Raw genomic sequence first — 11,290 nt, forward strand, 5'->3', positions numbered from 1 at the left:
TAACAAAATCTTTAAGTTAAAGAAACACTACATTTCCATATTTGCGCCTGTATCCTCTGGACTTTATAATGTTTTGATGGAGTTCTTTCATCTAGAATTTGTTTTTGCACCTTTGATTTACTACATGCAGTTGGTTTTTTAAAGCTGTAATCCACAGTTTCTTGTTTTTATTATTTAGTCTCCGTCTTTGTTGCTAAGCGCTCATCGCTGTGGTGTTTCTGCACTGTAACTTCCCAGAAATCACCTGTCAATCAAACAGTGTGGGCGGAGAGACAGCGACAGTGAAACCCAAACAGACAGTCAGACGGAGGCAGACAGAGTTACCACTGACTTTGTAGAAGGCCTGCAGGTCGCCTATGGGTGGGGAGACGGCCAGGTAGTTTGGGAATTTGTCCTGCAGGTGAGCGATGAGCATCCCGAACTGAGTCCCCCAGTCTCCAACGTGGTTCAACCTGGAAACACAGACACAGGACAGGCTGAGTTTCGAGTAAGGGTCTCACTAAAGGACTCGCCATCGCTCTCTCCACCTACATGTATAACCCACAGCTGAATGCAACACGTTCAGGCCCGTTCTCTGGGGTTGTTGAAAGGCATTCTGGGAAATGTAGGAAATAACTAACTGAAGTAGAAGTAGACAAGGCAGGTTGAGGGAAAGTGGGTTCACCAAAAAAGTAAATTACAGCACTTGATCACAAAATAACTCCTGGTATACATAACCTCACAGATTGATGAGTGTGAGAGTATCTGGATTTTTCCCTTAAGAGTGAAATCCAAACCGTTACCTCCGCAACTTTAACTAAATAAACGCTGGACTACCGATCCTCTTGTTGTTGTGGTGACAAGTTTGAACAAAGAGCTTGTTTGGGAAAAAGTCGGTGTGACCTACTGACCTGAGAACGTCGTAGCCCAGGAATTCAAACAGGCGGCACATGCTTTCTCCTATGATGGTGGAGCGCAGGTGGCCCACATGCATCTCTTTGGCAATGTTGGGTGAGGAGAAGTCCACCACCACCTGAACGACAGAAAACACACACACACACACACACACACAGCTGAGACCCAAAACTTTTCAGTTTCACCAGAACGGTAGCTCAGTTAAAATATGGAAAACTGAGAATTTAATCTAAAGCTATCAGCTCTATTCTGTTATATTTCTTTCTTTCAATCATTTTATTTTCAGTTTATACAGATTACACACTCAATGTTACCCTCAAAAAGAATGGTACATGACACAAATACTAGAGCTAGACAACAGCTAACCATACAAACAATCAGACTAACAGACGAAAAAAGACAAGAAAACAACACAAACATAGATCATCATCCTCCATATTATAACTACAATAACAATGAAATGTTAATGAACATGTGGACTTCACCCTTTGGGGATCACTTGGATCCCAAAGTTGCAAAACCTTTTAATATGATTTCAGCATAGTCCTCTCCAATAAAATCTAGAACAGGGCTCCAAACAGAGAAAAACCCATTCATGTCTCCTTGGAGATATACATTTCTGCTATATTTTATTCTACCCTTACTTTGTTAATAAAAAAAAAAATCTGCTCTATTTTATCCCCATTCTATCCTTACTGTGTGAATAAAACAAAAAGAACTGCACGCTCTACTAAATGACATTAACGACTTCGTGACACTAAACAGTGAAAGGCGGACGAACCCTCTTCCTGGAGGCCAGCGGCGGCGGCTGGACTCCGTTCAGCAGCAGGTTGGTCAGCAGTTTGGACACAAACGTCCTCTTCAGGTGGATGTTGATGAACCCTGAGGACAAAACATCAGAGGGGACGGACGTGGAGACTCATTACAGTAACACAGGAAGCCCGCAGGCTCACAGCAGGGACGCACCGATAGGAAGTAGAGCTGCAACGATTAATCGATTAATCGATTAGTTGTCAACTATTAAATTAATCGCCAACTATTTTGATAATTGATTAATCGGTTTGAGTAATTTTTTAAGAAAAATAAGTCAAAATTCTCTGATTCCAGCTTCTTAAATGTGAATATTTTCTGGTTTCTTTACTCCTCTATGACAGTAAACTGAATATCTTTGGGTTGTGGACAAAACAAGACATTTGAGGACGTCATCTTGGGCTTCGGGAAACACTGATCGACATTTTTCAACATTTTCTGACATTTTATAGACCAAACAACTAATCGATTAATCGAGAAAATAATCGACAGATTAATCGACAATGAAAATAATCGTTAGTTGCAGCCCTAATAGGAAGTAGGGATGGGATGATATGCTTATCTCAAAATACGATTGGATACACGATCTGGGGTTCAGGATTCAATACAACCACGACATGATGTAATAAATAAAGGTTCAATAACAACAAAGTCTGACTGTGCAGAATTATCTTTATTTCTGAGACACAGATCTTTCTAGCGATGGCACTGGCTGCTAGAACGTAAACAACAATTTAAAAATGTCATTACAAAGTGTAAATAATATACGTGTGTATGTATAAATAAATACTTTAAATTTAATTTGAATGTTTGATGTTTTGTGAAGTGGACTAGAAACTTGAGCAGCCTCAAACTACTTTTTCTGGAATAATGGTAATTAGGAATTCAGGAATACTTAATTTATTCAGGATTTCTAGGGATTCTGCCAAGTCACTCAATTCTACAACGTGATTACATTTCTATGCTGGAATGTGATCAGAGTAACACTAAAGACGTAGGAAATAAATGGAGAAAAGACGCAGCCTGAAATTCTCTGCGGAGTGTTGAGTCCAAAAAGCCCCAAAGATTCCCATGAAACCCTAAAACCATTAAAAAAATAAATAAATAAAATAAAAGACTCCCCACCTGGTCCTGCGATCTCGGTCTTCTGGATCAGTTCGTTGTCTGGAATGTTCTGGATGATCTTCTCTGCGATTTCCCTGGGGTTGACCTTCGCCCCCCTGGCCTTCAGCATCTGAAACACACAGGTCAGAAACAATTAGGCTCATCATGTGTTTCTGACACAAACACACATTTCTCCAGCTTTCATCCCACCAAAGAGACAGTCTTTGGTACTGATGGTCTGTACTACTTAATACTGCAGTGAAACACGGCCACAGCACTGTTAGAATGATAAGTCTCTGAATCTAATCAGGGCATCTGCAACTTTCAATCCAGTTCAATATGAGACTTTAAGACCTTTTTAATACCAGTTAAACTGAAATATGAAGCCAATTTCACAACTGAAATGAACATGAAAATGAAAATACAGTTTGAGTTTGAGTCTGTGTGACTTGGCTGATTTCTCACTAGAAAGACAGCGCACTCAAAATGCAAAACATCTAGACCTTTAAACTTGAATTCAACACTTAAAGGCTGCATTTAACACTATTCAAGGACATATGAGGCTTGAAATTGAAGTGATAAAATTAAAAGTTAAAGACTATTTCGGGGCCTGCAGACATCCTGCTGATTTAATTTCAACATTATGTGCACACAGTTTTTCACTTTCTATACTAAAAAAGAGAGACTAAGTCAGTAGTTTTCAACCTGGGGGTTGGGACCCTCCAGAGGGTCGTGAGATACACACAGTCACAAGATGATTTATGGGATAGGAAAAAAAAAACGTATTTCCTCTATGCAAATTTATTTTCATGTCTATTTTTTCTGACTCTTTGCTAATTTTTGCTTTTTTCTTGTGATAAACTGAATCGTTGTCAGCCTCTAGGCCTCCTCTGATAATCAAATGAAACAACCTGAAAATGAAAATCATTCTCTGGTTGAACTGATCTCCACTCTGTATATGCAGCTTGTGATGGGGTGGGGGGGTGAGGAGGCATCACTTTGTTTTAAGGGTCATGAGCCAGAAAGGCTGGACTAAGTAGTCACACCTGGGCCATGGCCATGGCGCTGTTGCACTGGTAGTCTCCAAACTTGGCCTGCTGGTTGGGGGTGACGGCCAGCGGGGGGTTGTCCAGCTCGGGGCAGGAGGCCCGGATCGCCTCGCCGAAGATCTCCTGCAGCCGCTGGTTGATGTTCATCATGGATTTACTGCACTGACTCCTCTCCTCCTGCAGGCTCTGCACAGGACGGACACAGAGGGAGTCAGCTTAACCAACAGGCATTAAAAAGTGACGATGATGACAGAAGAGGAGGAAGAATACTTTACAAAAGCTACATTAGACGTCTTTGGTGGCTCCAATAGCAGCGAGAGGTAACTGTTTGAATTTTGCAGACTTCAAAACCCAGAATCCCTGTGCGGTGTCGTTAGTAAACTGCCACAGCCCCGGCCGGTCTGTGATGCTTTATATCAAAGGAAACCAAAGAGATGAGAGAGGAGAAGATCTAACGCTGGTGAGTCCGGCTTCCTCTGCTGCTGTTTAGGAGACAGATTGGATTTCTACTCTGAAGTTTTGATTCGTCACTTACTGTGAGCAGAGAAGTGATCATACCAACACCAGGATTTAATTTGGACAAACAGAGGGAATCTACAGCATCTTAATTAGCCGGAATGGAACGCTCTTCTCTGCTGCAGCTCTACTTCATGATTTAGTTGATAAAATGGGGGTTTTAAATTTAAATCTTGCCAATATAATTAATCACACAGGCGCTAATTCCACTAATGCCCATAGCTCATTAATTCAACAAAATTCAGAAACACTGTACTCACAGGAAACAAATTACCAATACTACTACAGCCTAAATACAGTTTATAAAACTGATGTTTGAGTTGTGTCTTCCAGGAGGACACACAGTTTGCTTCTCTTATTTCCTCGTATTTGGAACAGAGGAAACAGCTTCATCTATAGATCTAGGGAGAGAAAAGCTCTGTAATCAAAGCCAGACACAAACTATCTTTTGATGTCAAAGTAATCAAACCGCGCCTCGTGCCCGGCAGTAACCACGGCTGCACCCGGTGTCACAGCACAGAGCTGCACCCTGCGGTGTTCCTGCTGCCTTCGGCCTCTCACCCTCTTCAGGATGTTGAGGCGGTACTTCAGCCGGGCGTTCTCCTCCCGCAGCCCGTCCAGCTGCGGAGACGCGTTCAGGTTCTGCGGGTTCCTCAGACTCTCGATCTCCGCTGACAGACACCGGATCTCCCGCTCCTGAAAACACACACAGACGTTTTGATCTGTGATTCTCTACTGATCCTTGAAAGAGAAATTCTGGGCAGGAATGACTTTCCATTTGAAACGTATCTAATCATGTACTCTATTCTAGCATTAGACCAATATATTGGTTTTGTGATATATTGGGTGGATACTGACCTCTGATATTATGCAGTTTGATGTTTGATTACATATTTATTGTATAATTGATCAATACAGCACTGGTTGTCCATGGAAAACCCTTTACCTAGATTGATTCTAATGAAACATTTTGATCAGATTCTGTGTAAGTACGCATATGTTTTATTATTATTACTACTACCCTGGATTTCAATGAACAGTTTTAGTGTCACGTGGCTTAAATGCTGATTTAGAAGTTTTTCCACCGTGACAAGAATAAAACTGGACACTTGTCATTTTTTGGCATGTAGTATTAAATTAGAAAGTGGGGAAACTTGGACTTCTGTCAGTGATCATAAGGCATACACACGGAAATCAATTATGTTATCAGAAAATCATTAATGACTGTTTTTTCCCTTAAAAGATCCTATGTTCGTGTAACATTGATCAGTTTGATACGACTTACTGTGATGTACACTATGAATTTAGGTCTTAAAGAGAAATGTCAGCCTGAAAAGGAGAGCAAGCTGACTGTCAACTGATTATAGAATGGAAAGAGGTTTACAGTACATGGAAACCGTACAGTACATTTTTTTTATTATATTTTATATACATTTACTACTATTTTTTTTTCATTGTTTTTGTGTGTGAAGCACATTAAGTTTTCCTGTGTATGAAATGTGCTGTACAAATACATTTTGACTTGACATCAGTTACTGTCAGTCAGAATGAAACCAAAAGTTGCCTCATTATCACTCCTGATCACAAAACACCCAAACTACAAACTGGCGAGTTCATGCATGGTTTGGTTGTGTGTGTGTGTGTCTGTGTGTGTGTGTCTGTGTGTGTGTGTCATTTCATAGTTAGCTTCTTCCCCAGTTCAGCAACAAGCCCCCCCCCCCCCCCCCCCCCCCCCCCACACACACACACACACACACACACACATACACACATAGACACTTACTCTTACACTGAGCTAAATTTAGCCTGCTAACTAGCTAGTGTTTCGCCTTTAGCCTGAGAGAAGCCTAGCTAGCTGCTGACCTGTTCCTGCAGTCGGGCTGTGTACTCGGCCACCGGGTCTCCCATCTTTCTGTCAACTGTGGAAAAACTCTTCTGTCGTCTGGTTGTGGAAAACGTGTGGCTGATGAAACCCAGAGAGAGCAGGAAGAAACACAGTTTTCACTTATGGGTTGTCTACTTCCGGGGACTACAAACGTCATCAGAGAGCGCGGCGGAGCGGAGTCTGTTCGTCTGCTTGGTCTGCTCTCCATGAACTCTCTCCTTCTGTTGCTTATATCTGCGGTTAGAAACATCTGAGGTTTATTTGTATCAATTCACACACACGCCGAAAGTATTGTCAACACCCAGAGCCAAACTATGCGTTTCTGAGCTGAGTAGCTTTTGAGTAAAACGACTTTTTGACTCGGATCTGTACCGGATCTGTCACTATGGTAACGGCTTTATGCCTGGGGCACGTGAAGGAAAAGAGACATGACTTTACTTGTTTCGTTTTTTTTGGTTGTTTATTCGTTTTTTCATTCTTCTTTATAGAAGCAATACACATTATCCATACACATCAAAGAAAAACTCTGACTGAGATACATTACATTTTTAACACCCATTTTTGCAAACTGTAACGTGGCCGTTTTTCAACTACTGGAGTCATCTTTTCAATAGACGATCTTTGATGAAGCTGGCTGCTGAAGAGAGGAGAAAGAGGAACAGGCAGCAACCCTCACACGTTTTATGTACAGCCCCCTAGCGGCAGAGCCAGAGACAGACAGTAATAATGATTTGATGTGATTGTGATGATTTCCACTTGTGTCTTTAATCAATCACATCTCTACAGATCTGGAAATACAGCAGCTACAGCCATAGGAGCAGTAGTAGTACAGCTGTAGTTGTAGTCTAGTTGTTCTAGTAGTAATAGTAGCTGTAGTAGTAATATCACCAAGGAGTATCAGTAGTATTAGTAGCAAGAGAGGAAGTAACTAATTACGTTTACTCACATTACTGTAATTGAGTAGCTTTTTTGTGTACCTGTACTTTTTTTTTGGTATTTTTTTTAAGTCAGTAATTTTAACTGAAGTATTTAAATCCCATCCATCACAGAACAGATCTTGTGTCTCTCCATCAGCAGCAGAAACTGGATCAACGTAAACTGACAAACTGTGGATCCATTCACAGTGAGAAGAGGAATCTGACTTTACTTTGTTTCTGCACTTTATTTTGTCATTTCCAATTTTTTCCAGTGAAAAGAATCTAGTTTGAACTCTGTCCTCTCTCCTTTTAGAATCACATGGAAAAGATCACAGCTAACAATGTTCTCTTTTCTAAAAAGGAACTTTTACTTTAAGTAAATTTTACTTTTTTTCTTTAAACTTTTTTACTAGATATTTACTCCAGTACTGTTACTTCTACTTAAGTAAAATATCAGCAAAGTAATAATACTTCTACTTCAGTAGGACATTCTGGTACTCTTCCCACCACTGAGTAGTAGTAGCTGTAGTAGCAGTAGTAGAAACATAATCCATTTCAAACATTTCATTTCCTGAACTAAAAAACACGTCACACACCAAAATAGAAGAGAAGAACTTTTTTTTATTTGTTGTGAAACTACAAAACATATCGTTTGTTTGTTTGTTTTTTTGTGCTGGTGAAATATTTACAACTCTGGTTGACAGTACAGTGTCCGAGATAAAATTCACAGCTTTCGGGACTCTCGCCAGAAAAAAGAAAACAGGAAAGCACACCCAAATCACAAAGTGCAATAAATACATGCTGTATGTTTCTCATAGCCGTCTCCATACACAGACCGGGTTCATCGCCGTTCTTAATACAACAACAGATTATTTAGAAAAAAAAAATAAAAATAACAATAATCAAACAAGAGGGGGAAAAAAATGCACTTGAACTTCAAAAACAAACAAGAATTATATCACAACCTACATGATGAAAAAAAATAATCATTTGTGACTAACCAGCATATTTTATTTTCTCTGAATGATAATGATCATGATTTCTCGCAGCAAAGACCTACATTCCTTCAGCCAGGTGTTTATTATATATATAAATATATATAAGTACATTTGAGTCTTTTGATTCCAAGGTTAAAAGAACATTCTGTCAATCATGACGAGTTTCAATTGATCGTAATACAGACTGAAAATAGTACTGCTCCATAGATTACGCAAATCAAATCGGAGGAATGCAATTTCTAATCTTTAAATCGAAGTCTACTCGCTCTACTGGAGGAAAACAAAAGAAAAAAAAAACAAAACAAAACATGATTTATGTGATTTTTTTTGTCAAACAGGTTACATTTAGAAAAATAACGCAAACATTCTTCTTCTACAGGACGTTCCAGCTTCTCTCAGACGGCGGCTAGGTTTGGACATTTCATCGGACTAAAAAAAATAATAACAATAATTAACATTTTGCTCTCAAAAGGCACGCTCTCTCTCTCTCTCTCTCTCTCACATAACGCTGACTCCAAAGGCTTTTCGTTAACTTCACAGTGTCCTGCTACATCGAACCCTCCACCCGAAACCTGCCGAGAGTCAAGACTACAGGCACCGGATCAATAAGTATGAACAGCATCTGATTTCATGTCTGTTTCCATCAGGCTTCATCTGTGCTTTTAAAATGACAAGGGGTGAAGGAGTTGCAATGTTATTAATTGTGTGATACTTTTTTTCCTTTATAGAAATCTAGTTTTTTATATATATATAAGAAATCTCGGCTAAATATTTCTACTGTTGTCTGCAAATGTCTCCAGTTGTGATGTTTTTTCTGTTTCTTTTTTAACATGAATTGTGTTTACTGGGTCATTTAAACCCATAAAAAAAATTATTCAAATGCAGCATGTGTGTTCCTTCACTGGAAAATAAGGCTGTTTTTAGTTTTTGGCGGGCTGACTATTTTGGAGAACGTTTTCACCCGATGGTGTGCGGAGCGATATGGGAAATGGAACAGAAAATGAGGGGAAAACTAACAAGGAAATGGGTCAAATTCAACTTCCTCTATTAGTCTGTATCATGATGATAGATCCTCTATAACACACACACACACACACACACACACACACACACACACACAGCCAAGGAGGCAACGAATGAACGAAACGGCTGCCAGGCCAACAAAGGCAAAACAAGTCGTAACTCGCTTTACGGGAACTAACTGTTCACCTAAAACAGCAAAATGAGAGATGAGTACGGAATGACACAAGCAGCTTCACAGCCTCGGAGTGGAGATTTTATAGCGGACTAGATTCTGGTGCAGACTGGGAATGGAAAGGATATTTGAATGTATGACTTCTGCCATTTGGTGGACGCTTTTTACCCCGAAGCGCCTCACAGCACCGTGAGTGCACACACTGTTAGCACGGGTGGCCCCGGCGGGAAGTGAAACCCCTCCGGTGGGAATTGAACCCCTAACGCCGGACACATCGGTGCCACGCTCTACGCAGTGACCTACAGAGACATTTCGTGACCTTTTGCCCTCCGCTGACTCGGCACGTACGCGTTTGCCAATCGTCTGCTCGGATGGTAAACCGGCACACAGATACAGCAACTTGTACTTTTTTTTACTTCGTGCCTGTTGAGCGACTGCTGCACTTTCCCCAGGAGGAACTACTGTTCGGGAAAAGTCAAATTCTTCCTCTTTCTTCCAGTTACAAGGGAATGACCCGGTGACCAGATGGTGGAGCGACACACTAAATGTTATGCGATGCAGTATTCTCATTTGGTTCTAAATTGTCTGCGGTATTAAAAGAAAAACTGTTCAAAAAAACTGCCTCATCTACTTCTGCTTCAGTTAGCGATTTCCTACATTTCCCAGAATGCCGTACTACAACCCCCCAGAGAACGGGCCTGAACTTGTCGCATTCAGCTGTGGGTTATACTGTGTGTAGGTGGAGAGATAGCGATAGCAGTAGCGTTGTAAAAGAGCAAGAGAACGAAAGATTTTTTCCAGTTGAGAAAAAGTGAGTCTCGCCGGTCACACCCCCTTACCCAAAATGCAACATGTCTTGTTCTAGCTGCATTGCATTCTGGTCTATTGAGGAGAAATCGGTCTCTCTCCTCTTCTACGATGGATTTCTCCTCTGTGTGATTGTTGAACGTCTCTTGGTGCAAAATGGCGGCTCTAGAAAGACACCAAAACCTGCATCCCATATCCAGTTTATGTTTCAGATAGCTGAAAATTTCCCTGCTCACAAAAGTTGCTGGGAATAACAACAAAATGGACCCAGAAATGCGAGCTACAACAGCAATGGCTGCTTTCTTTAACAGCGTTAGCGTGTTTTAAGGTGGATTTTTCCTTTAACGCAGGATGGATGCAGGATAAAGGCATGAAGGCCGACTTCTACAACAGCTACCGCACATTCAGGTATGCATGTATAGACAGAAGCACCCACACAACTCAGTCACCCCGGGTCTCACACAAAAGACCCGCCGGAGCCAAGGTCCTGTGCTGTTTTATAAGTCGGGTTGCCTTGGCAACAAAGCCAGGTGTCAGTAACTCACTGCTGAGTTGAATAGAAATCATGTCGGATGAATAGAGATGGGAAAGCCACTTATTCCATGAAAACTTCGGTCCAGATTTTGAGTCACGCTGCACATACAGATACTGCCTGCTTACTGAACGACTGCTGCACTTTGCACTAAATATTAAAGGGGAAGTAGAGTCAGATGCTGTGTATTGGGAAATGTGTTGCGATGGGTGGTGGCATGATGCAGCAAAATACATCTTGATGGGATTTAGATGGAAGTATTGAGAACTTGTGCCAAAAGTCTGGACACACCTGATTGAATGTTCTATGTTTTTCATTCTCTTAAAGCCATTTTGATCTAAAGGCTTCTGCTTAAACGCTTGAAATGTGTTTCTTAGACAAATATAAATAGTGAAGTTGATCCTATGTATGAATTTCTTTCCAAAGCCTTTCCATCAAGGCAAAGGGCGGCTACTTTAAAGAATCTAAAATATAAGATAGTTTTGATTTAACACTTTTTTGGTCGCTGCATAATTCCATTTGTGTTATTTCATAGTTTTGATGTCTTTACTGTTATTCTAAAATGTGGAAAATAGTAAAAAAA

General features: G+C 40.7%; 1 protein-coding gene across 1 annotated transcript in view; it reads right to left on the reverse strand.

The window, feature by feature from the left end:
* The window catches only part of rars1 (arginyl-tRNA synthetase 1), a 32,767-nt gene extending 26,419 nt beyond the window's left edge, over positions 1 to 6,348 (reverse strand). Inside the window, exons 1-7 of the mRNA XM_071910335.2 lie at positions 6,237 to 6,348; positions 4,935 to 5,069; positions 3,855 to 4,043; positions 2,830 to 2,938; positions 1,676 to 1,776; positions 891 to 1,012; positions 332 to 452 (exon numbers count right to left, since the gene is read on the reverse strand). Coding sequence (XP_071766436.1) covers positions 332 to 452; positions 891 to 1,012; positions 1,676 to 1,776; positions 2,830 to 2,938; positions 3,855 to 4,043; positions 4,935 to 5,069; positions 6,237 to 6,281 — 822 coding nt within the window. The 5' untranslated portion in view covers positions 6,282 to 6,348. The remainder of the gene's footprint in view (positions 1 to 331; positions 453 to 890; positions 1,013 to 1,675; positions 1,777 to 2,829; positions 2,939 to 3,854; positions 4,044 to 4,934; positions 5,070 to 6,236) is intronic.
* Between the last annotated feature and the right edge of the window lie 4,942 nt (positions 6,349 to 11,290).

This window comes from Centroberyx gerrardi, chromosome 11, assembly GCF_048128805.1.
Source record: "Centroberyx gerrardi isolate f3 chromosome 11, fCenGer3.hap1.cur.20231027, whole genome shotgun sequence".
NCBI classification, from domain to species: domain Eukaryota; kingdom Metazoa; phylum Chordata; class Actinopteri; order Beryciformes; family Berycidae; genus Centroberyx; species Centroberyx gerrardi.